The 27,409-nt window shown below is 37.9% G+C and overlaps 1 protein-coding gene across 1 annotated transcript in view; it reads right to left on the minus strand.

Annotated features, from left to right (window-relative positions):
- LOC122798924 (zinc finger protein 81-like) overlaps positions 1-27,409 on the minus strand; it is a 117,601-nt gene that overhangs the window by 12,809 nt on the left and 77,383 nt on the right. Inside the window, exon 2 of the mRNA XM_044068014.1 lies at positions 25,576-25,702. Coding sequence (XP_043923949.1) covers positions 25,576-25,702 — 127 coding nt within the window. The remainder of the gene's footprint in view (positions 1-25,575; positions 25,703-27,409) is intronic.

Here is a 27,409-nt window from a genome sequence, read left to right on the forward strand (position 1 = left end):
ATTAAGAAGTAAAACTTCATGTACTGATTTCCATTATGATGTATTAGAAGTATTATTCCAAAGCAACACTATGTTAATAAAAGCAGAGTTTAAGTAAAAATCAATATCTGGAAACCCTATACCTCCTTCATCCCAGCTTGTGGTGTGCCAGAGAAGAGACATTCTTGTTTTTTTGGACTACCAAAGGAAGTTAAGTAATGTTATTAATTTTCTGTTTAATTTTGACAGGTGTGGGAATTATTAGAGATCGGCCAACGAATAAGATTTTAGGTAACAGTATCATTTTGATTAAGGTTAGTATGTCTTCAAATGTGAAGAAGAGTCTGTTCCAACTGTTAATTAGATTCATTAATGCTACCTAGATTTAATATGCGTGCCCTCCCAGTTTATGTCTGTTTTTGATCTAAGTTTCATAGTAATATTTTTATTCACTAGTAGTGACTAAGGTTTGCTGTGATTGAATTTTAGACCAGAGATATTTGCAAAGATGTCTAGATTATGTAATATGTGATCTACTGAATTTCAATATCATTAGACGTTATTAGTAGGTCATCAACAAACGTATCTTGGGGGATAATTTGTCTGACACTTTATATCCTTTACTGCTGCCATTATTTCTAACATAATTTTCAAGGCTCAATAGCCAGGTCAAAGAGTAATGGGGAGAGGGGGCACCCCTATTTAGTCCATTTTAATATTTCGAATGGGCTAGATAAGATCCAATCTTTACATAGGCTATGGACTTTTCATATAGTTTTTTTAATTAATCCTATAAAGTTTGGGGAGAAATTGTATTTTTGCAGAACTTTAAACAGATATGGCCAACTGAGGGAGTTGAAAGCTTTATCTATATCAAGGCTTAAAATAGAAAGCTCATTTTTTTTGTTTGCTAAGTCTATTAAGGACAGCAATCTAATTACATTGTCTTGTAATGTTCTGTTTTTGATAAACCCGGTTTAGTCTTCATGAATTAATATTGAAAGAATATTATTTAATCTGTCTACTAAGATAGACATGAATATCTTGTAATCAATGTTAAGCAAACAAATCGGCCTGTATGATGCACAAGTTGGGCTCTTTATTTGGTTTTAAAGGATAGAATATTTACATGAGGGAGGGATGTTTGCTGTAGTTTTAACTTCTTGGAATGCATTCAGTTAGATTTTCAAGATGTTATCAAGTAAGAGTATGTAAAATTCCAGAATTAGACCTGGTGCCTTCTTTGTCTTAAGATCTTTTATTTGTTCCTTTAATTCTTTAAAGGAAAAAGGTTTGTCTATGTTATTAATATTGTGTTTGGATAGCTTATTTTGAATATTATTAGCAAGAAATTTGTCTATACTTTTGTTATCACTTGTAGATTAGTTATTATTATTAAAATTCTTGTAATGCTTTTTAAAACATAAGATATGTTTAGATCTGTAACTTTGATAATCTGATTATTTTTGTATATTTCAAAAACAAACCGAAAAACTGAACCAATATAAAAAACGGTTCTGCTTTAATTCTTCTCTTCAAACAATAGTACATCAAACAGTAAGCGCTTTTGTCATCCCTTGACTTCTTCAGACTGCATAATGTACTTAAAACTACAAAACATTTTATATCATTTGAACAAGCCATGTGATCTATCAGGACACATGACTCAACTTTTTCCTTTTTAAAAAGGCAGTACATTATTTTCTGTCATTTAGCCCTGGTGGATGGCATGCATTTAATTGACCTGCCATTGATATACTTTCCACCCTAGTTCTGATTCAGCATCAAATTTCTTCTCATAATTAGTTACTTTGTCTAATATACAAAACTTAAAATCTACTTTGCATCCATTTTCTTTATAATGTTTTCCCATTGCATTTTTTTAAACCTTCATACTGACAGCATATTTATGCTCATACACCCTTTTATACAACTCTCTTGTAGTACGCCCCACATAAAAGGCTTCACGTCATTGACAAATAATTAGATATACAATAAACCTAGATTTGCAAGTATATTTTCCTTTAAAATGTATCAACAATGTTCCTATTTTAATTTCTTTGACCCCTGTTAATAAATAGTCCCACATATTACAGTTCATACATTTGAACATTCCAGGGTTATTGCACACTAGCTGCTTGTTATTTAATTTACTCTGGAAAATATTCTTGAAACTTTTCCCTCTTTTTTGCACAAAAACTGGCTCTTCCCCTACTTTTGTGCCAATTTCTGCACTACATTTTAAACATTTCCAGTTATTTGTTTACAATACTTTTAATTTTTCCTGAATCTACAATATTTGTAACTTGTGACAAAGAAGAAGAGTACAAAGGCAGATTATAAAACTACTATGCAAGTTACAAATGCAAGGTCCCCCAACTCCCTCCTGACCTGTCATCTAAACATCAGGAGTATTAACAACAAGGTCCATAATCTTCATGCCTTTCTAGTTACCTACTCGCCTGATGTGCTATGTCTTACAGAAACCTGGCTAAATCCAAGAACTAAAAATGAGGTTATCCCACCAGGGTACAACACACTTAGACTACACTTAGACTACACCGAAACACCAGGAAAGATGGAGGAGTAGCAGTTCTTTTTAAAAACACAACAGATGTCACTCTAGCCCCACAGAACCCCCTCTTGTTCAATAATGCAGAAGCCCTAGCTAGCAAACTACAGTTTAACAAAAATAAATCTATATTCATTGCCTGCATTTATATCCCCCCAGGAAACAATGCAAATACCCTAGAAGACTTCCTCCAATGGCTTTCCAAGACATATCCCCATGTCACTATGGTGTTAGGAGATGTTTACATTGACTGGAACAATTGTTCTTCTGAATCTCCCACCACCCATATAAACCTTCACTGCTATACCCAACTTGTATCCTCACCCACCAGAATAAATAAGTCCAACTACAAAGGCAGTATCCTTGACTGGATTCTTATCAACAATCACCCAGTTCTGTATAACATGGGTACCCTCCCAGATGATATAAGTGACCGCCTACTCACTTACATCATTAAGCATAAAGTAGATAACCAACACCAAGTTCTATATAAATCTATGAGAAACAACAAGAACTTTAACTCCACTGACTTTCAGAACAAACTCAGAGCATGCAATTGGACAATACTTAAGGAACTTCCACTAGAGGATGCTGTAGACTATTTTAATTCTAAATTCCTCTCAATTCTAGATTTCCACGCTCTTATCCACACCCTTAGAGCCAAAACCAAGACCACCCCCTGGCTCTCTAAAGTAACCAAAACCAAAATCATAGCAAGAAATAAAGTGTGGGACAATTGGCGCACCTCCAAAGACCCACTTGACCATATTAAATTCTGACAACTAAGGAATTATACCAAGAAAGCCACATTATTAGACAAAAAAACTTCTATCAACACCTTCAGCAAAAATACCAGAACAAACCTCAAAAATTTTGGGCAGGCATAAACAAACTGCTCCATCCTGGCCAAACATCCACCCCACCCCCTCAACTTATGACCTTAAAACTCCAGAGGAAACTGCTAACATCATTAACAACTTTTTTACCAAAACCATCCAATCACTAGCTAGCCAACTACCCCTCACCAGCTCCCATCAAAACTCCTCTACAACCACTACCCCACTCCCTTTTGCCTTCCAACCTGTATCTACATCCACCATCTGATCTCTAATTAACAAACTAAAGTCCACTACCCTGGCAGCTGATCTCCTCCCAATAGAATATTTACAAAAAGGGGCAGATGCCATTGCATACCCTGTCTTGATCATAATAAACTGCACCTTGACTGAAGCCACTATCCCCTCTCTCTGGAAGGTTTCCCATGTCATTCTCCTTCATAAAGGAGGGAATTGTTTTGACATCTCAAACTTCCGACCAATAGCCATACTATCATCACTGGCCAAAATTATGTTAAAGTGCATCCACAACCAATTAATGCACTATCTCACCCAAAATAAACTACTGGACAACTCTCAGTGTGGTTTTAGGCCACACCCCAGCACCACATCAGCCCTCCTATCCTTCTCTAACTCTATCAACACCAATTGAAACAATAACAAACTTACCTCTGCTCTCTTCCTAGATCTCTCAAAGGCCTTTGATATGGTCAGTCACCAACTGCTTCTCCACACCCTGAAGGAACTGTCACTGAATAGTAGCTCCATTAAATGGTTCCAGTCTTACCTGCCTGATAGACAACAAGCAGTTTTATGGCAGAATACTCTATCCGCTCATCTAACCATTACTCTAGGAGTCCCCCAAGGCTCCATACTAGGACTACTACTCTTCTCAGTCTTTATCAATTACCTACCCACCATCATTCCCAAGGCCACCTGCATCCAATACACAGATGACTCTACTTTAATATGTACCGCCTCCTCCTCAACTGAGCTTATGACCCTAACCCAGAATACTTTCAATGATGTAGAAAAATGGTTTGCAAACTGTCAGCTTCTATTAAACCGCAACAAAACTAAACTGCTCATCTTTTCCCCACCTGCACATCCTCCTCACCATTCTTTACTACAAGTTCCAACAATGGCACAATCTTAGCCCCAGATACTCACACAACTCCTGGGCATCACAGCTGATAATGCCCTAAAATATGATATCCATGTCAATCAAGCCATCAAATCTGTCAACAAAAAACTGGGCTCCCTATAAAGGATCAAACCCTTCCTCACTCCTTTTGCAAGAACCACTATCGCTCAGTCCCACCTACTATCTACCCTCCTCTATGCCTCCCCCCTCTTCACTAACCAGAACCAAGCCACCCTTACCAAACTTGCCAGTTGTTACAACCATATTGCTAGTTTTGCTAGAGGTGCCTCTAGGACCCACCATTGTATCAACCTAACTCAACTGGGATGGCTAGAGTGGCCCAGTCTTCTCCAATACAGCCAACTTATAATAACCCACAAAATACTATATCAACCCGAAAAAACACCAGCACTAAATAAGATCATCAAACCATACAGCAACCTGAGGATACTACACTCTGCTGACAAACTGCTGGTACAAACAACTACGAGCATAAATGTGGCTGGGGACTCACTATTCGCCAACTCAGGAAGCAAAACTTGGAATATGCTACTTGCCAAACTTACTCACCAATCCTCCTTAACCCAGTTCAAAAAAAAGCCTCAAACTACACTTCCAACAGCATTGGCAGTGTTCCTGCTTAAACCCTGACTAATCACCACCCGCTGTTCCTGCAAACTCTTCCTAAGCATTTCAATCTTATACTCTAATAAGTGTATGAATTCTTGAAGGGACTTAGCCCATAACTCTGTGTATTATTGTCTGAAATTGAAGCCGCATGATTTCGATGTTGTCTACTATGTTTTATCCATGTTTGTCACCCTACTGAAAACTGCATATTATACTTATTTCTAAATGTTTCTATTGTTCCTAATGTATTTATGCCCTGCTTTCTGGAGCTTTTCTCCCTGGGCCTCCACTGAAAATGGACATATATCCAGTCGGACTTTCCCGGTAAACAAATGTAAATTAAATAAATAAATAATAAATAAATATATTATTTCTTTTATATGACTTTTTTCATTTAAATATTCAGATCTAATTGCAATCTTATGCATACTCTTGGGATTAATTGAGTAAGATTGTAATCTGATTTTTTCCAAATTTATTGATATTTTATGCTGCATGGTATCCTGATATTCCTTGTTCAGTTTACATATGTCAGTTAATGCAGATTTGTCATTTGCTGTAAGTTTTAGTTTTAGTTCATCAATGTCTTTTTGTATGCCTATCAGTTTTTTATCCCATTCTTTCATTTTATTTATATACCAACTTTTGACTTTACCATGTAAGACTACCTTTAAAGTGTAACACAGCAAAAACACAAGGTGAACAACCAAATACACTTCCACAGCTGTACGATCCCCCTTGACCCGAGAAGGAGGCGAAAGGTATTTTAACTTACCAACGCTACACGTTATTAAAGGTTTTCACCAAATGCTTCACCACCAGATCGATACTGTGAGGGTTGCGGCTTTCATCTGAATCAGCCAATTTCAGCCAGAACCCATCATAAAGTGAACATTCACTGGTTAAGCCTCACTTAGGCCTTTTAAAAAAAATAAATAAATTATAAATTATTTTTGTAACTGTCTAAACAGTACTATTAACTAAATATATCTCATACTCAATACCATACATATACATATTAGCTAAATATAATACTGCATTAATGAAATCTGTGAAATCTGAATTAAAACTGGAGAGTTAATGTATATGCTAAGACTGGTATTACATGTTGTTAAATACTAGCAATTCTGTATAATGTGTAATAATTTTGATAAAGTTATAAATAAAAAAACTTTTAAAATTAAAAAAAATAAAAATGTTACTTAGACTTTTAAAATTTAAAAAAAAAATGTATCATAACACTCAATACATAAACATCAATACATAAGCACATAGTATAGGTTACTATAAAAGCGCCGTTGTATGGTAACAATGCCTTTAGAATGCCTTGACCACAATAGATTTCTTTACTTTCTTTATAGGCATGTACACGCTCATCATCTAATCATATATGTTCCATTTGCTCCGAACATTACACCTGTCAAAAACTAAAAAGTATATACATTGGTACTAATCAATATTTACAATTTTTACAATTAATTTCCAAGTGTATTCCTAATTAAACATACACACTATAACAAGGCTAAGAATGGTTTTGAGCTAATGTGTTCATGAATACCTGGGGGTGGTTGCATCTAGGCTAATTTATCCATTTACTGATCCCACGCTAAGTGGGTCTTCAATCACCTCCCTATCTCCATCTACTATAACTATAATGGAAATGTGTGTGTGTGGTCTTGTCCCTTTGTCAATGGTGTGTTTGCTCAAGCGCATTCCCTTTCTTAATCCCTTAATCCTGTAAGGTGCTCATATAAAGGTCTTAAACTTCAGTCTTATCTTTCCTATATGCGTCACGAACCGTTGTACACTACTATATACACTATCCTTTACGTGTTGCAATTACCTTTCTTTACCATGCTATGAACTTGTTATGTTTGTTAATCCTTATTGTGTTTTTAGGTTTTATATTTTTGCATTGATTACACATACACATCTTGTTGACACCTTTCAAATTGTTAGTTTTATTTCGTTTTCTTTTTTTTGTCTTTAAATTAAGGCCTGTCTTGTGCCTGTCTTGTACTTAAGTGCTAACTTGGTTCCCTACTGTGGTGCCCTATAGATGTGAGGAGATGATAGTAAATCAATATTTATTATGAATGTCTATTATGATGTTCGTTTGAGGTGTATCTTAATACACAAACTTTTCTGTCCTGTATTTACATTGTAGTGGTTACACTTGTCATACTCTTCCCCAACGGGGTTCCCCCACAAGACCCCATTGGTTAGTTACATAAGAGCCGCGGTGTCCAACATCCGTAAATAGGTCATACAGTGTATTCATCCATAGGTCAGCCACGGTGTATTCGTCCACTGATCGCGGCTTCCCTGAATGGATGGCAGCATCCTGGCTGTCGCGTATACTTTGTCCCTTAACAACATTCATAAATATGTGGGGTGGATGACAACTACCTGCTGATTTGTGATGCAAAGCCACTCCCTGTTGGATTTGTGATGCAAAACCAAATAGGCTGTTTGTGTCCTGTTGTGTCCAAAAGTATCTGTTCTTTCCACTGTTGTTGAATTAACCAATCCTCAAGAACTCTGTCATTTGGTTAAGATAATCAATGAAATTGTTGATTTCATGGGTGGGTCCCTGTCCAAATGATGAGATATCGTCAAAAAATCTCTTATGAAATACATGCTTGTCATACCGCAATAGTCACTGGTGAATATATGATTGGTAAGCATTCTAACATTACTAAGTTAAGCAGATGGGGGCACGAGGCCCCCAGCCGCTGCTCCACCCCGATTTGTCAGTAATGTCCATCTTGGAGAGAAATATAATTATCAGAAAGGACTAGTCCCATCATATCCATAATTAAGTTGATTCTATCCCAGGTGAGTCAGGAAAATCTTGACAAGAAGTAATGAATTAAAATACTCGCCCATACTTAAATCCCTCACTGGAGAACAAATCTTGGGCGATCACAATCAATGAATCTCTAGAGTCTCATCCCATACTTAAATCATTGAGTTTACCAAAGTTTTGAATCTTGACAATATATGAAGCTGACTCTAGAGTCATTGGTTTTGTCAATGATCAATAGTAACTCCAATTTTGAAGTTTTAGTTTTTAACCTGATCTGAAAGTAGGCCTGAGATACAGGTTGCTATGAATTTTTATGTATCTTAGGGTATTGTTGGCCCTGTGAGCCAAAATAGGAAAATCATATTAATTTTGACTTAATACTATTAATTCATCGATTCCAATCCAATAGGTATTCTTCAATATTTCTGTTAAATATACGTCTGTAATAATATTAATAATTTGATTTATTGTATCTTTTTTCATTTAATTTTCCAGTTCATTAGTATTATTGTGTATTTCTATCCTTATTCCTTCTATTCCAATACCTAGCTTTCCACCCCTTATCAGAGCTTCATTATCTGTACTCTCTTCATTAAGTGTATTAGTTCTACCACTCCTTCCGTTCTTTGGATCCAAATTGTCATGAAACAAGGTTTTGCCATTTTGCACCTGTTATCCCACTATTACAGTGTAGATATACACCACCTTTGTTCTCATCATTAAAATTATAGCTAGATTTAGTCTTGAGTATATATTGTTTTTTTTAACAAACATTTTTTTGGTTAACAGCCTTTGTAGCTTTGTTCTCATCATTAAATTAAATAAGCTAGATTTGGTCTTCACAGTAAAAGGAATAGTTTTGTTGTATTAATAACATCAAATAAAATTAAGTGGATAGTTACAATAAATTTCATGCCATTGTTAATCAAATTATAGTTATTTCATCAGTAATCAAAATTTCTGTATAATTGTATACCTTGTAGCCCCAAAATTGTAGTCCTCTTAGGTACCAGTTTCTACCATATCATCTATTAATCCCACAGCAATTTCTTTAGGTCTTCTACTAAAAATTCATCCCATTTTCTTTGGGGAGTGTGTATATCTAGGTTCTCTTCTAATAATATTATTTCCATATCGTTTTCAGGGTCTTATTTAATATCTCTTGGGTTATGGTAATTGTATCTATGAAAATTCCTTTCTTTGTTATGTTATTTAAGGTTTCTTTGTTCTTTGTATGTACTACCTAGCCATATTAAATTATCATTAGATTGGTATCTGGGCCAAACTACTATACTCTACCATTCTTGCTTTTACATTTCTAAATCTCTTTTTCCATATTGTGGTTTCTAATGTCGTCTTTCTTACTTTGGTGTTATGTATTAAGTGTGTAGAATACATCACATACATCTCTGAAAAACCTTGTTCCATTATAATATTTCGTTAATCCCTCACTTCTTGTGTAAATTCTGTTAATTTGTTCTCATTACCTTAATTAATTGTTTACAATGTCTTTAAATCCAAACTCATCAAACATCTTGTTGAACTGTTCTTCCATTTTCCATACTATATCTAATTTTATGGAGAGTTTCTAAATCTTCTAATTTAGGGACTATTTTAACTATTGACATAATTTGCCCATAGCGTTATGACTTAACACTCTTGTTCATTTTCTAATTTCATACAAAACATAGAAATTTAAAATTTAATTCTCATTTCTAATTTTTCTTTCGTGCTGTTTTTAATTTTGTTGCCCATAAAACCTTTATAATGGCAATCATGTTCATCAACAAATTTCATTCAAAACATTTGGTAACATGATGTGGCCGTTCTTCGACCATCTCTTTGTTTGCGGAATAGCATTTTAGGACTAGAAATGATTATAATGGGACGACCTTTATCCATTTTATTCCAGCTTTATTTAAGCGTGCAAATAGACTAAAATCGAGGTAAAGTCTGCATCTGTTGAGAGATTCACTCTCCTGCATCCATATCCTGCTGTTTTCGCATCAAAACGTTGTCCATTAGGTATCTCCCGATTCACTGTTAGTTACACTCCCCATTGGGGGCAACTTTGATGTTATTGTGTCCACAGTTAATACTTGCTTCATGTTGTTATCACCTACCGATACCACTTCGGTGAGTCGGTTAACTAATTCCAAGAGTTTGCTCACGCTTTTAGTTTTGACAGGTGTAATGTTCGGAGCAAATGGAACATATATGATTAGATGATGAGCGTGTACATGCCTATAAAGAAAGCATTAGAATTCATATTGTATATACATTCTAAAGGCATTGTCAGCTTTTTACATAACCTATGCTTTTTATATAACCTATACTATGTGCTTATGTATTGAGTCGTATGATTGGGTTATAACACACATTTTTTTAAAAGTCTAAGCTTCTTATAACATTTTTTAAAAATTTTAAAAGTTTAAGCTTTTTATAACTTTATTCAAAAACATTATTATTATTGTATAAGCAGAATTAGTATTTAACATGTAATACCAGTCAACTTAAAGCATATACAATATTAACTCTCCAGTTAATATTCATAGATTTACAGATTAATGCAGTATGTTATTTAGGACTAGCTAATATGTATAGTATTGAGTATGAGATATATTTAGTTAATAGTACTGTTTAGACAGTTACAAAAACTAATTGTTGCGGATAATTTATTGTTTTTTAAAAAAAGGCGCCAAAGTGAGTATTTAACCAGTGAATGTTCACTTGTATGAGGTTCTGATGAAATCTGGCTGATCAGATGAAAGCGCTTAACCTCACAGTATCGGATCTTGTGTAGAAGCATTTGAGACAACCTTTGTTAACGTAATAAAGTGTGGTGTTGGAAAATAATTTTTCGCCTCTCCTTCTCGGGTCAAGGGGGATCGTACAGCTGTGGAAGTACCTTTAAAGTGTCCCATACTATCTGAAACCTCTGCGTTATCATTGGCATCTAGGTAAAGCTTTATTTTGTCTAGAAACCTTTTCTTTAAATCCTTGTACTGTTACTAGATAAGCAGGTAGTCTTTGGCAGAAGTTTAAGGGGTCAGTACTAAGTGCTACATTGAAGGTAATAGCATTGTGGTCAGACATATGGCATGATGTCAGCATTACATTATCAGTTTTGGCCAGTAAAGAACTGATTACACAAGGTACTTCTGGGCGTGATTTAAGACTGATTACAAAGACTTTGTCTATGCTGGTCTATGTGCCAAATCTGTAAGAACAGTGAGAATACGTCATGGAGGATAATATTTTTATACCGTCAATGTCAATTAGGTTTCTGTCTTTTATGTAGTTGTTCAAGTGCTTGGCAATAGGAGACATCTTGAAGGCCTTATAGCTTGTTGTATCAGTGGAGGATAAGGTACAGTTAAAAATTACCTGCTAATAGTAACTCACCTTTAGATACTGGTATCCAGTAGGTCTTTGCAAAAGTGTACATCTTTTTTCTAGTTTTAGTATGATTAAAGCAAGCATACCATCATTGTTTGAGTATGAGTCAACTATTTCTGGAATTTTCATTGAGTTTCTTTGTAAAATTAGGACACCTCTTCTTTTGTGGTTGTAGTTTGAACTTACCAAAATCTTATAATCCTTAAAGGTAAATTTGTTTAGATCTTCTGTTACTAAGTGGGATTCCTGAATGAATGCAAAATCTGCTTTATGTGGCATTAAATATTTGTTGACACTACTCCTTTTCATGAGGTTGTTCAACCCATTGACATTAATAGATGTTAAATAGTATCATTTGATGGAGACAGCTTATTGTAAGTAAAATTGAAAAGTGCTTTCCTTGATTCATTATGACAGATACATTTTTAAAACTGTTATGGACAATTTAAAAACTCTAAATTTGAAAATAAAACTACATATTTTAATAACCTTCTGCATGGATAAACTATATCCAGGCTTACTATATCTCTCATAGAAGCCACAAACTAGCCCTCTCATAACATCTAGTGGGAATTCCTAGCTACTGCAACAAGTTAATAGCAAGCAGAAGGGAAACTGCATGTACATTCATAGGTTCATAGGTTGATACTAGGCTATCGGCCCTAGGGCCTATACAAGCCTAGCCATAACAATTCCCTGGATATTTCTTCCCAGAATATTTACTTCCCTGGACCCCTGTCCAGCAGGGTGACTGACATGATCCCTGGGGTGAATTTCCTATCTCCCATCCAATCATCAAGGTTCCTTTTGAAGAGGGCCAAGGAGGCGCTTTGCTTGACATGTATGGGCAATCTATTCCAGAGTATGGGGAGTTTCTGGGTCAGGAACCTATTCCTCCAGCATGTTTTGTTCATTGTGATGACAAGGTTTAGATCCCAGGAGCATGTGGCTCTGAGGAATTGACATTGTTTTTAAGTGTAGCATGTCCAACAGCTCAGGGTTTGACATGGCCTTGTATGTTAAGCAGAGATCACCTCTGAATAGACAATATGCCACACAGTATAGCTGGAGTTTTTTTCAGATGGTCAGCATATGGCATTTGCTTTAGGCCTGTGATTTTTTTAGTGAGGTATTTCTGCGGCCTTTCCAGCTGTTGCAGATGTCTTGTGAGGTGCATAACATACAAAAGGAAAAATTCAATTTAATATACTATGTATGCATGAACTAAGAACACTGGACTACATGGAAAGATACATGAAGGAGCTCTCGGATTATGTGGCCCAGGCAGGTATGACCTTAGCCCTGAGCAGCATCCTACCATCACCCAGAATGATAACGCACTACAAGAGAAAATGACTGACTTCAACAATTGGCTAAGTTTCTGGTGTCATTCTAAGGGGATCCAGTATCTGTATGCTTGGGATGACATGACTGACAGACCTCGATGCTTTGCAACAGATGCCCTGCATCTATCACCCCTGGGATTCCGGACACTGGCTGATGCTCTTGCCACCCCTATAGTGCCTTTTTTAGGTGATGTTTCAAAGACCAAATTACCACCGCAACAGCTATAAATAAATGCAATCTGAGGGTCATGCTGCTCAATACTAGAAGTCTAGATCTCAAGATGTACTTGATCGAAGCACTCTTCAAAATGGAGAACACCAACATTTGTGCTGTAATGGAGACCTAGTTAAAAGCAGCAGAAAGCACCCCTGTGCTACCAGGCTATAACTCATTCCACACCTTTCGGCCCCAGAACATGGACCGAAGGTCCAAAGGCAGTGATGTCTCTATATTCATAAAGGATATGCACACCTCCAGACTAGTAGCCCAGCATAACACATCTGAGATACTTCAAGTACAACTAACATTGGGTAAGACAGAAATTCAGGTTGTAGCCTGCTATAGGTCTCCAACCATGTCCCAAGACTCTCACTCCATGTTCCTAAGCACCCTGGAAACTATTAGGGTCTAACCCAACACTCTCATACTAGGTGACTTCAACTACCCCTCCATCAACTCAGAAAACTACTCATGCACCAACACACTGGCCCAACGCTTCCTGGAATTCATGAATTCCAATGCCCTGGACCAGCTCATTCTTACCCCCACTAGAGGAAGCAACATCCTTGACCTAGTTATTACTAACATGGGCAACCATTGCTCTACAGCAATAGTCAATTCCTCCCTGGTTAGATCTGACCACAAACTAATTACCATAGAAATTCACATCTTACCCACACACCCCGCAAAGGTAACCACCATGAAATCTTCTCCAAAGCTGACTTTGGGTTCCTAAAAACAGAGGTGGCTAACTTCACGGCACCCACATCAATGGAAAATAGATGCATGACTGCTAAATCATACAACAATGCACTGTACGAACACACAGATAAATGCATGGAACTAGCTATACCCAACAGAACCAAGATGCTCTCCTCCACAAAAAGGAAGCCAATCTTGTGGTCCTCTGCCATTAATAAACTCTACAACAGAAGGAAGAAACTGTTGCAGAAAAAGGTGAAGTCTCAAGACTGGAAACCCACCTTATTAGCCTCAACAAAAAGTTGAGATCCCTCATCAAAACCTCTAAAGCCAGCTATGAAGGCAGAATTGTGGCAGATACTAAATAACAACAAAGCCTTCTATAGTTATATCAAGAATCTCCACAGCAATACCCAGGTTTGCTCTGAGTTACTGCACAATGGTATATCCTATACTGAGCCAACAGATATTGCCAACATACTGGCTGACAGATTCAGTGCCAACTTTACCCCTCTCTCCCCCCTAAAGGACCAATCACAATACAGGAGGAATGCCAGGCACCCAGCATTACTGCAGCACAGGTTAAAGTTGCATTGTCCAAGATGAAGAATACAGCTTCTGTGGGACCTGACAATATCCCTGGCTGTGTTCTACATGAACTACAAAGTGAACTGGCACCACACCTGTGTGCCCTGTTCAGTCACAGCCTCACCTCAGGATTTGTCCATACAGAATGGTGCACTGCTACAGTCATCCCTCTCCATAAAGGGGGAGTGACTACAGACCCTAGGAATTATCGCCCCATTAGCCTGACGAATCTGATATGTAAGGCTGTGGAGCCCATCATCATGAACCTAATTAACAAGGATATAGGGAATCTCCAAAGTCTAGATCCCACAAAGTTTGATTTTGTGAAAGGTAGATCATGTGTGCTCAACCTGGTTGACTTCTTTGAGTCAGTCACCAGAGCTGTGGATGAGGGCAAGGCAGTTCATACAGCCTACCTCGATCTGGCCAAGGTATTTCATACCATTCCCCACTCAAGAATTATTGATAAACTCATCAAACTAGGCATCAACCCCTATATCAGTAGGTGGGTTGCAAATTGGCTCACAGATAGAACCCACAGTGTGAAAGTAGTGGACTCCACATCAGACTGCTGACCAGTCATGAGTGGAGTCCCACAGGGATCGGTCCTGGGTCTTCTCCTGTTTGGCACCTGCTTCTCAGAAGTCCAGGCCCACACGTAGGGACTCTGGCTGAACAAGTTTGCAGACCACTGCAACCTAGGAGCCATTATTAACTCCTCAAGTGATACAGACATCCTACAGAAAGGTCTCACTGAGACCAGTGACTGGTGTCAAAACCATGGCCTTAAGCTTAATGGCAAAAAATGCTTTGTCATCCCCTTTGGGAAGAACTCAGTTCCCACTAATTCCCACATTAATGGGAGCCCACTGAACACAGAAGACATTATAAGAGATTTGAGGACACAGATTGACAGCAACCTCTCCTTCGACCACCACATTGCCACTGTGGTCAGAAAGTCCTTCTATGTGGCACATGTCATTACCAAGGGTTTTGCATCCAGGAAAAAAAGTGGTCATCATCTCTCTCTACTCTTCCCTCATTACGCCAATCATTGAATATAATGCCCCATTTGGCATGTACCTCACTAGACACATGCGACAGCTGGAAAGGCCACAAAAGTACCTCACAAAGAGGATCCTAGGCCTTAAACCCATGTCCTACATGGACAGACTAAAAAAAATTCCAGCTATTCTCTGTCTCATATCATCTGCTAAGAGGTGGTCTCTGCTTGACTTACAAAGCCATGTCTGAGCCAGCTCTGTTAGAAATGCTACATCTAAAGAAATCTCAATCCCTCCACACCACACACTCCAGAGACCTCAACCTCATTACCACAATCAACAGAACATGCTGGCGGGACAGGTTTATAAGCCAGAGACTGCCCATGCTCTGGAATACACTTCCCATACATGTCAAGCAGAGCACCTCACTGGCCCTCTTCAAGAGAAATCTTGATGACTGGATGGGAGGATCACTCCAGTGACTCTACTTGATAGTGACACTGGGAACTAACGTTGGGCAGCATGATGCTAGGGCACTTCTATGGGCTAGGCTTGTAAAGGCTCCAGGGCCATTAGTCGACTACACACCTATGAACCTGTGAAGCTGTGTACAATTTATTAAAATTCTTTTTAAATAAACAGACTAAGATAACGTGATTAATCCTAATAATTATTTGTTGCTATGAGTAAATACAGGACTCTAATGTCATTAAAGCAGACAGAAAAAAAGATGCATTTAAAACTGTTACTATCAGAAACATAGTTGTAATTCTTATTTAAATATAAATGTAATTCAGATTAAATAAATCACTATTTACAGTAAAACATATGCTTATAAAACTTTTTAAATAAAAAAAATAATTGCTAAATGAATGAAAACACAGTTCAAACGATGATTCTTGAATCTGATTGGCTGTTAGAGTTCAGGGAAAAGAAACAGGTGCACAGGTCACGCCTACTTCCTGGAAGACAGCACAGATTGTTTCTCATGAGTCTGTGAGCTAACTGAAGCCCTTAGAAGCTTGAGCTTGTCATAAAAGTTGTCAAAATTCCATCAAAAAAGTAAGTAGGTGGGAATTTTCTAGTGAAGTGAATCTTTTAAGCATAACTTGTAAAATGATGAATAAAGGCTCCAAATTACCAACCATACACAGATGTAAGATATACTAGCTAAATGGAGCACATTGCATCAGGTCAGTAGTAAATGTATAAATAATAATAAAATGTCACCACTTTCTTTTAATTACTTAACAGTAATACAGTAAGCATTTATCTCTCCTGCAGTGATTAAATACTCTGAGACTAGGACTAAAACAGAAAGGGAAGGCACATACTCAAAGAAATAAGTATTTAGTTTTTTTTCGGTTAGGGGTCACCACAGCAGATCACCGGTCCGCTATAGATTGGCACTGGATTATTATGGTGTTGAGTTGCCAGTCCGGCAGCCAATCTTCACAGAAGGCGCACACGCGCACACACACACACACACACACACACACACACACACACACACACACACACACACACACACACACACACACACACACACTCACGCACCTACCTGCATGTATTTAAAGTTCAGTCGACCACAGGGAGGACATGCAGACTCCGCACAGAAGGCACTCCAGCAGTACTTGAAGAAATAAGTATAGGATATAAAAGAAATATATATACATATATGAAATTAGTAAGTGATTTTATACCATTTCACTAGTGCTATGTCATGTATACAAAGAGATAAATGTATAAAATAGTAGTTTGCAGTTGGGTAAGATTTTGCTTTACTTGAATTTTGAGTAATATATTATTTATAAAGTTAGCATTGTTGTGGGAAAGATAATAGGAGAGAGAAAAACAGTTACATTGCCTTCTATGTGTGATCCCACATTATTTAGAAGGGAGAAAACAAAAACTTGCATGAAATGTGAAGTTATGTATAATCATTTGTCTCTGGGTTTCTTTATTTCTTTTAACAGTACACTCATTTCTTTAAGCTTATCTTTTTAAGTTCATTGAAGAATCCATGGGTTCAGGTTGACTTAAAAGGTTCTTTTTTTGGACAAATGTGAATACTTCTTTGAGAGAGTCAAATGTTTTCTTTCCTTCTGGCAGGGATAGTCTTATTCTTGCTGGGGATATGAGTTGTACTTTGATTCCTTCCTTTTTTAATGATTTTATTAGAGGAACACATGCTCTTCCTTTGGACATTACAAGGGGAGAAAAGTAGTTGTCAAACCTGATAGTTTGGTCACCAATTTTTAATGGAGCAAGGGACCAGGCAGTTCTTAAAATAAGGTCTTTGTCTTGAGTGAGGATAAATCTTACAATAATAGATCTTGGACGGCTGTTTTTACTGGATACAGAAGTTGTAGTTAAAGACCTGTGTGCCCTTTCTATCCCAAAGGATAGTGCTTCAGGTAGGTTTAGGATTTTAGGAATCCAAGAAGTCAGGAAATTAATAATATTATCCCCCCCTCCATCTGCTCCGGGATGCCATAGATTCTTATGTTGTTTCTCCTGGTTCTAGTCTCAATGTCATCTATCTTTTCAATGAGTCCAGTGTTTTCTTGAAGAAAAAAATATGCTTTTCTGTTAACTTGTAGTCTATATCTGTTACAAGTCTTCCAAAGCAGCAATCTGGGCAGTTTGTTGTTTAAGGACTTCATTTAATAAGGTTATTTGTTTGGTGGCATCTTCTTTTATACTGTGCACTTTTAAGTTTAATTTGTCTGTTTTACCCACCAAGTCTTGAACTGTAGTAAGGACTGCCTTTTTGATAACTACCATGGGTTATTTTACATCCATCTGTGCTACCACCAACTCTGGCAGGTGGGGCCTCCATTTAATTTGTCATCTAAAGGACAGGTGTATGCTGAACTTTGATAATCTGTCCAGGGATAGTTGATGAGATACAGTTATCAAAACCTTCATAAGGATCCATGCAGAGGGATTTTCAAAATTGTTCTTGGTTTCTTTTTGATTTACAAAACTGAGGAAAGATATCAAGGGCGTTTGGCACTATGTTCTGGTCTAAATCCAAATTGTATAGGTGACAGAAAGTTGTAATTGATGAGCTATGTTAGCAATTGTTTACCAATATATTTTTTAGTGTTTGAAACAGGGGCGATAGTAGATCTATAGCCCTAAAGTTAGAAAGTTTATACAAGGTGCTTCCTTTTTTGGAAATGGATTATGTAGGATTGCTTCCACTGTGAGGGGATAAAGAACACTTTAAATGGAACAATTTATTACAACTGATAAAGGATAGGCTACTAAGTCAACTGCAACCTGTACATATTTACAAGGTTAAATGATCACGTGCTTATTTTTAAGCAGCTTTTTTGATAGTACCATTTGACAATAAAACACAAGTAAAGAGGCCAGTATTACTGTGTGGTTGTTGGGATTTGCAGGAGACCTATTGTTTTATTATGGAGGTTGTATACCTTATGATTATTTTGTGCCGGATGATAGTAAAATATCTCAGTATAACAATTTGTTTTTTTTTTTTTTTTTTTTTTCTAGAGGTAAGCCAGGAAGGAATGCTTTGTAGGATAGTAATATTTATATTATCACATTTAAGAGAAATGGTGACCCTGACTATGACAATGATTTTGTGGGATCCTTACTTAACAGAAATCAAGTTTCAGCACCGTTGGATATGGGTATAATTAGGGAGCACCTTATCAACTCTAGAATGTTGGAGAAAACAATTACTATATCTCCTACTCTTTGAAGAGGCAATCTGGATTACATTACAGCCAGGTGGAAGAATTTCTTCATCTGTGCAGCCTGATTTTAACCATGTTTCAGTTGTAGCTAGAATGTCTGGATGAAATAAGGCTAAGCAGAAGTACACAACCCACAGTTTTCCTAGGATATGCTACTAGCATTTAACTGGGTTATTTCCAATGCTGGAACATTATTCTATAATAGGAAACCCTGGCTGTTTAAGGTCTGAGATCAGACTCCTGGTCCAAGACTATCTTTAACTTCACTGTATGACAGTGGTTCTAAATAAGTAGGATTTCTTTATTATATTGTGCAATAAAGTAAAGTAGATAGGATTTGGAATTATTTTTGCTATTGGATTGATATGACCCTATATATTAGTTACTTGATTGATAAGTTGTACTACTGAATATTTAGACAATTACTGTGATACACAGTGTATGACCCACCACTGGACCAGTAATCAAGGAGCCTCAATCCTCACCACTGGCAAAAGTGGGGGACATTGACTGAGAAGGTGACAAGGTACACACACAGTATTACCAGATGCAGCTCTCTGCATCAAGTGCAATATCCGTTAAGAGCACACAAAGACCACAGTCAGTCCGGGGCTGGTTTCTCCCTTTTTCTCCAGATTTCCAAATAAGACTCCCTACTGGCACAGCTATAGAGTTGAGATCTCAGCTGAGTGGCCAAGCCAAGAGATCCACCACCCTCTCTGTCCAACCAGTGCTTCATGTCCTTGCCCAAGTAGCTGACATACACACTCTTTGAGGTTTGATTTATACACACACGCACACACACACACACACACACACACACACACACACACACACACACACACACACACACACACACACACACACACACACACACACACACACACACACACACCTGGGAAAGGTTGGCACAGGTTTATGTTACTACAAATACAAATGGTAGTTTGACCAAGAGCAAGGCAAGTAGGAGTGGCCCTCACAGTGTCACCAAATAAATATGCAAGTACTCTCAAAACTTAAATATCTCTACAAAGATCAGCCACCATGAAAGGTTTAAATATATTTAATAATAAATAATAAAAGAACAACTGCATGGGAATATCCAGATATGCTCAGAATTAGTCCAAAATGACAAAAAAGTACATCGAACCCACAGACATTGCCAACATCCTAGCTGACAGGTTCAGCACAAACTTCTCCCCCCATCCCCACCAAAAGGGCAAATATCTATCCCAGCAGAGTGCTGCCCCCCTGACATCTCAGATGCTCAGGTAAGAGCCGCCCTCTCCAAAGCAAAAAACACAGCATCAATGAGACCAGACGGTGTCCCGGGCTGCATCCTACATGAACTCCAAGAAGAGCTAAACCCAAACATAAAACTACTGTTCAGTCTCAGCCTTACTACAGGATATGTACCCAAAGAGTGGCGTACAGCAACAGTGGTCCCTCTCCACAAAGGTGGTGCCTCAACAGATCCTGGAAACTATCGCCCCATAAGCCTGACTAGCTTGGTCTGCAAAGCTATGGAAAGGATCATCATGGACCTCATAAATAAAGATATTGGGGAGCTACAGACACTGGATCCTACCCAGTTCGGCTTTGTTAATGGCAGATCCTGCCTCCTAAATCTGGTCGATTTATTTGAAACAGTCACCAAGGCCATTGATGAGGGGAAGGTGGTCCAAACAGCCTACTTGGACCTCGCAAAAGCCTTCGATACAATACCCCACTCGGGCATTATAGATAAGCTCACCAGCTTAAATATAAACCCCTATGTCACTAGATGGGTTGCAAACTGGCTCAAGGACAGAACCCACATGGTTAGAATTGCTGGAGCCATGTCAGACTCCAAATCAGTTACAAGTGGCGTCCCACAAGTCTCAGTCCTGGGACCTCTCTTGTTTGGTATATATTTCTCAGAGGTACATGCCAACATGGAAGGACTGTGGCTGACCAAGTTCCCAGATGACTGCAAACTGGGCACCATAATCGACTCTCCAGCCAACACAAGCATCCTCCAAAAGGGACTCATAGAAACAGACAACTGGTGCCAGAGCCATGGCCTCAAGCTAAATGCCAAAAAGTGTATAGTCATCCCCTTTGGCAAAAACAAAGTGCCCACAAATTACCACATAGGTGGTAATCCATTAAGTACAGAAGAAGTAATTAGGGACCTGGGGACCCAAGTTGATAGCAATCTCTCATTTGACAACCACATGGCCAAAGTTGTTAGAAAAACATTTTATATAGCCCACCTAATCATGAAGGGATTCACATCTAGATCACAGGAGGTCATCATGCCTCTTTACTCATCCCTCATCAGGCCCATAATTGAGTACAATGCCCCTTTTGGGATGTACCTTACCAGACACCTGCAGCAACTGGAAAGACCCCAAAAGTACCTCACCAAGAGGATCAAAGGGCTCAAACAGATGCCATATGCTGCCCGGTTAAAGAAACTCCAGCTCTACTCAGTGGCATACCGCCTGCTCAGAGGCAATCTGTGCCTGACGTATAAAGCCATGTCCAACCCGAATTAGTGGATATGCTGCACCTCAGAAAATCCAAATCCCATCAAGCTACGCCGAGAGACTTGAACCTCAGCACTGAAATAAATAGGACATGCTGGAGGGACAGATTCATAACCCAGAGGCTCCCTTCACTCTGGAATAAAATCCCAGTCCAGGTTAGGCAGAGTCCCTCACTGACTCTCTTCAAGAGGAATCTTGATGAGTGGATGGGAGATTGTAGGTTTACCCTGTGTCACTGTTAGACAGAGGCACAATATACTAACCTCGAAAAAGGGCATAGCAAAATTAATTTAAAATGGGTGGTGAAAGCCAAACACACTCTGGCTAGGCTTATAAATGCCCTAGGGTAGATAGCCTAGTATGAACCTATGAACCTATGAACCTATGAACAAGACAATACTAAATATATATTCACAGTGATATCAGAATTCAGAACTACAGGAAATTTTTAAAACAACATTACAGGACAGTCTCAAATAAATAAAGAAAAATATCTAAAGTAAGCTTTGCTATATTCCTGAGTGTATCTAAGAGAATTATACTGTTCCCTAGTAACTTACTTCATCAGAGCAAGTCAGATGTTTGGTGAATGGGTCTTGATGTTGTCAGGTCCAAGACATAATGCTGTGTGTCTCTCTAACAGACTCCTCAAATTAATATCTCAAATATTACTGCTGGGATAGCTTGCATAATTACATAATTTCTTATCATCTGGCTTTATCCCAGGTGAAACCCCCACTGCTAGAAGTTGGCAGTATTTAGCATCTACCTGTGGAAATACATATACCTCAGATCTTTGGCAGATGCTGGAAGTCATAAAGCAATTGTAGTCCTTAGTTAACTCCGAAGACAATACATTAATCTTCTCAGCACAGACCTGTGTCTCTTGCTGCCATAAAGTAATTTAATTTCAGCTATTTTTCTGAGGTTAACCTCCTGTATCCCAGCTTCCACTGTTAATATATACATTTAAACAGTTACAATAGTGCATGTACATTTCTGCTCTCTTCCAGCAGGGCACACTGTGAATACATTTCAAGCACAAGCACTCTAAAAAATATCTTCTCAACACAAATACCTGTACAAAGCAGTCTGATATACACGACATACAGTTCTAATAAATTTGTAACACAAGCCTCTTATATAAATTATTTCGACATTTGCCAATGGCATATAATTTACAAACTTCCAGACAGCTGTGCTGGCAGTATCTCCCTTTGTCACATTTCTATATAAATCATGTTGATATTCACAAATGACATATAATTATTTACAAAATTCCAGATATCTGTGCTGGCAGTACCTCCTCTGTGACACACGGTAATGCTGATTATTAATGATATGCAGAGTATGGGATGTATGTGGATTGACAAACAGTATGCTGATATAATCAATATCAAAATAAAAGTAATAATTTACTACTTAGTCTATACAGCAACTTGTGGACACATATAGACAGTAATACAGCCTTTGACCATCATGTGTTTAAAGTACTGAGGAAATCATTCTATGTTATGCAACTTCTAAACAAAGATAAACTTAGAAATAACGAACACCAAAACCAAGTAAAAAATATATGAACAGGATCACCAAAGGAACACTGCAGCACTAAATCCAGAAAATTTATTGAAAAAAGTTAGGCGCTTTCGTCGAAATCACAAGACTTCTTCAGGTTCTGATGCATGGAGAGATCGTGGATGCAGCATGTGCCAGTTTGTATCTGTTAGCATGTGTGCATGCATCTGCATGTAATCTGCGTTTGAGTGCTTGTGCAGTGTATATGTAGATGAGAAATGTATGACAGTGTGTGGGAGGGATGTCTCTGGGTGTGCGGATGTGCTTGTGTGTGTGTTCCCTTCTTAGTACCAGCACTACTTTGTAGTACAATTGGTACAAAAGTCCATTAAACAGTTATTTTAATTACTCGGCAGAGTGGTTCATAATCACGTTAAATTGGCATTTAACAAGATTAATGGCCATGCATTTTGTACATGACCTTAATTCGTACTAAACTAGTGAAGCACAACTTGCATTATATGAACAGTGTAAGCTGCACTATACAGTACATGTCTAGGAAGCTAATCAACTTCATCCTTTAATCCTTAAGTCCTGGGTTTGACTGCTTCTATTTCCATTTATCTACTGTGTGATTCTGAGAAATCACTTCATCAGACCCTGAAAAAAGGAAGTTGGGGTAGCAGTTTTACCCATTTAAAATAAATTAACGTACATAATAAATAGAAGAATTAAAAATACCAGGTGTGAAAGACATCAGACAACAGAACACTGCAGATAAATCATCATTTGCTGGAAATCGCTACTTTAGAGGAATGCTTTTAGGTTTAACGATTAACAAAAAAAAACATGTAAGTCAGTGTCAGTCTGGATTAATGAAGCAAATCTGATAGTATGGGCCATATACATTGCTAAAACGATTAGTCAGTCAGGGTTTACTGAGAAATATCACATGTTTTATTGCCTCTTGTCTACACAGTAGTGACTGGAAGGCAAGACACATACCTCTCAACTGTACAGATTTTTGCAGAATGTCCAGATTTTTGCCTCATATTTTTAGCGCATTTTTCATAAAATTGTGGTTTTCTGTCAAATTAGTGGCAAATCATAAAAGACTAAAGTTAGAAAACAATGACAGACATTTGAGATTCAGATTTCATACCCTTCAGATAATTCATGCTAATGCAAAACCTGTTATTTTATCAACTTTCTAAGTTTGCTAAGAGCAATTTGTAAAACATTGCCCCTATTTTTGGGCCTCTGTCTCACTTTTATTTATGGCTTTGTCAAGATTTCTTGTTCTAAGAGGTTGAGAGGTATGACAAGACAACATGATTACCTAAGTTTTCCATGGGTCCATAAGTCAATAGGTGAGTACTAAGCTTGTGGACCATTTTAAGCCTAGATAATTTTCCGCAAAGATGAGAATCAAACCTTGTGCCTTGTGTCTGTGAGGTAAACATCTTAACCATTATGCCAACCCCCAATCCCTCCCCCAAAATTAGCCCATCTACCTGTTGTCTGAATAGAACCCAAAGCCTTCTGATCTTCCAGCACCAAAGGCAAGTGTGCTGCCTACTTAGCCACTGACAGGTTCCTCACAAAAGGAATACATGGTGTAAACAACAAGTCCTACGTGGACCATCTCAGAGCCCTATCCTTGTATTGAGTCTTCTACAGACTGCTCCAAAGCAATTTATATCTGGCCTGCAAGGCATCCCCTGATCTCACTCTCATCTGCCTGTTGAACATCCACAAAACAAATGTAACAGAAATACCCGATCTAGGGACTTAAACTTTGCTTGCAACATAAATTGGAAATGCTGGAAAAACTGTTGTGTGTCCTGGAGACTACCCCTCCTCTGGATCAGGCTTCCCATCCATGGCAAGCAGAGTTCTTCTCTAACTCAACTGAAGCTTAATTTGGACCAGTGGATGGGGAATCAGAACTGTACCCCTGGGCTGTCACCTATGTCTCTTATGTCCAGCACAGACTATAAATGTTTGACAACCCATGTCCCAGCTTATATCTAACCCTTAATATTACCTGAGGTTTCAAAACATGTTGTAAAATTTAGGGAAGCAAGACTAAGCTTAAACTGGCCCCCTTCAGCTGTTAGCCTAGTAATCACCTATGAACCTACAAACCTATAAACTGAAAACCTGCTGTTAACTTTAATATCACAGATATACTGGAATGTCTCACTTCTACTAGGAAAAAGAGGCTTGGCTGAAGTAATACAGTGTATTATATCACATAGCTATGAATTTATTCTTGCAACTACAACTTGCCAAATGACCAAATGATTCTAGATGCATTAGCTAACTAGATTAAAGCTCCTAAGTCACTTAAGAAAATGTCATTTGTAGACAGTGTATCTAATTTGTTTAAGAAGCACTAAATAAAACCAAATGCATTAGATAAATGGGAACAGCACTCTAATTTGCATAAGTAAACACAAATATTAAAACAGAATCACCTTTCAAGTGTATCATTTCACTTCTGCAGCAGTATTTGCTCATATACACATACAAAATAAAAATGGTGATTTTGAGATTGTCTCCTTACCCAGTGAAACCATGTTCTCAAAGTTCTGCATCATCACTTCCCTGTAGAGTGCTCTTTCTTCCTTACTCAGCATTTTCCACTCCTCACTTGAAAATTCAATCACAACATCTTCAAACTTTTCAGGTACCTGAAAATACAGGGTTTTGTTAGTTTAACCTTAATGCCACTGTACATATAATTGCAAGTAAAATATTAAAAAAATAAATAAAACTGAAATACTTCAAAAAGAGCACAGTGGGTCATGCTAACACTAGGCATTGATAGATTGCTCATTAATTTGTCAAGCTTACAGGTTCATAGGTATATACTAGGCTAACGACCACTGGAGCCTTTAAAAAGTCTAACCAAGTATCCCAATTGTATCCTGCAAGTTTATGTGCCTTAGAGGTTATTTTAATGGGTATATGTAAGCTAGGTTTAGATTTACATATTGCCTCTGCCAATTAGAGACATAGGTGCTAGACTTGGGTTATCCTTACGATTTCCCATCTACTGATACAGGTCACAGGGTTAGGGAAGAGTTCTGCTTCACATGGATGGGAAGCCTGTTCCAAAGATGGGGAATTCTCTGTGATGCATGCCTGTCCCTCAAACATGTCCTATTTATATTGCAAGCAAAGTTTAAAACCCTGGATCTAGTAATTCTGATGATATTTGTTTTGCTTTTGTGCACCACGTTTAACAGTCTGTTGGAAACAGAGTACAGAATTTGGGATCAGTCTGTTGGAAACAGAGTACAGAATTTGGGATTGGAAGTGATCTGGAAACAGCATGCCATTTACTCTCTGTGTCTTCTTTTTGTGAGGAACCTCTGTGGTTGCTCCAGTTGTCACATGTGACTGATCAGGTACATACCAAAGGGGGTGTTGTACTCAATGATGGGCCTGATAAGGGCCGAATACAGTGGAATAATGACCTCCTTGAACCTAGATGCCATGCCCTTGCTTATAATTCGAGCGACATAAAATGGTTTCCTTACTACCTTAGACACATGTTGGTAAAAAAACAGGTTACTATCTACGTACATGCCTAAATCCCTGAATACTGGTTCTACTCTTAGGACGTGTTTTATCGATAAGATCATTTCCTAGAGTGACTGATTTCCAAAGGGTACTTTTATACATTTCTTGGCATTGAGTTTTAATCCATGGCTTTGGCACTAGTCATCTGTCTGTGTTAGTTCTTCCTGTAGGATGTTAGCATCTTGGGGGGATTTTATGAGTGATCTTTGTTTACAATGTCATCTGCAAACCTGGTCAGCAAGAGGCCCTTAATATTGGCCTTGGCTTCCAAGAAGTAGATTCCAAAAAGGAGAAGACTGAGCACAGAGCCCTGTCTGCTAGTGACTGACCTCTTTGTGAAAGTAGTCTCCCCTATCTTAACTTTCTGGGTCTTATCTGAGAGCAGCTGGCTATCCAGTGGATATCATGTGGATTCATGCCTATGTCCATGAGTTGGTTTACAATGCCTGAGTTTGGTATTGTATCAAATATCTTAGCCAGGTCAAGGTAGGCACTATGCACCATGTTGCCCTCATCCATTGCCTTGGTGGCCTTCTCAAAGAATCTGCATTTGTGACCTTCTCAAAGAAGAAGGAGCTCTTTCTTTCTTCCTACTTAATAATAGTAGTGATTACAGAAGTATTCACAACATCTTACTTAAAAACTGGAATTTATTAATGGAAGAAAGGCAGATTAGAGACAGGGTAGGTACTTAATTTGCCATGATATATAGAAGGGGAACACATTTTAAGACTTTTTGGGAGAGATTGAATCCAGTTACCTCTGACGTAAAAAATCCAGGTATGAAAAATGTGGAAGGTGCCCATATTGCC

The sequence above is a fragment of the Protopterus annectens genome, chromosome 3.part1 (assembly GCF_019279795.1).
Source record: "Protopterus annectens isolate FY-2018-M chromosome 3.part1, PAN1.0, whole genome shotgun sequence".
NCBI classification, from domain to species: Eukaryota; Metazoa; Chordata; order Ceratodontiformes; family Protopteridae; genus Protopterus; species Protopterus annectens.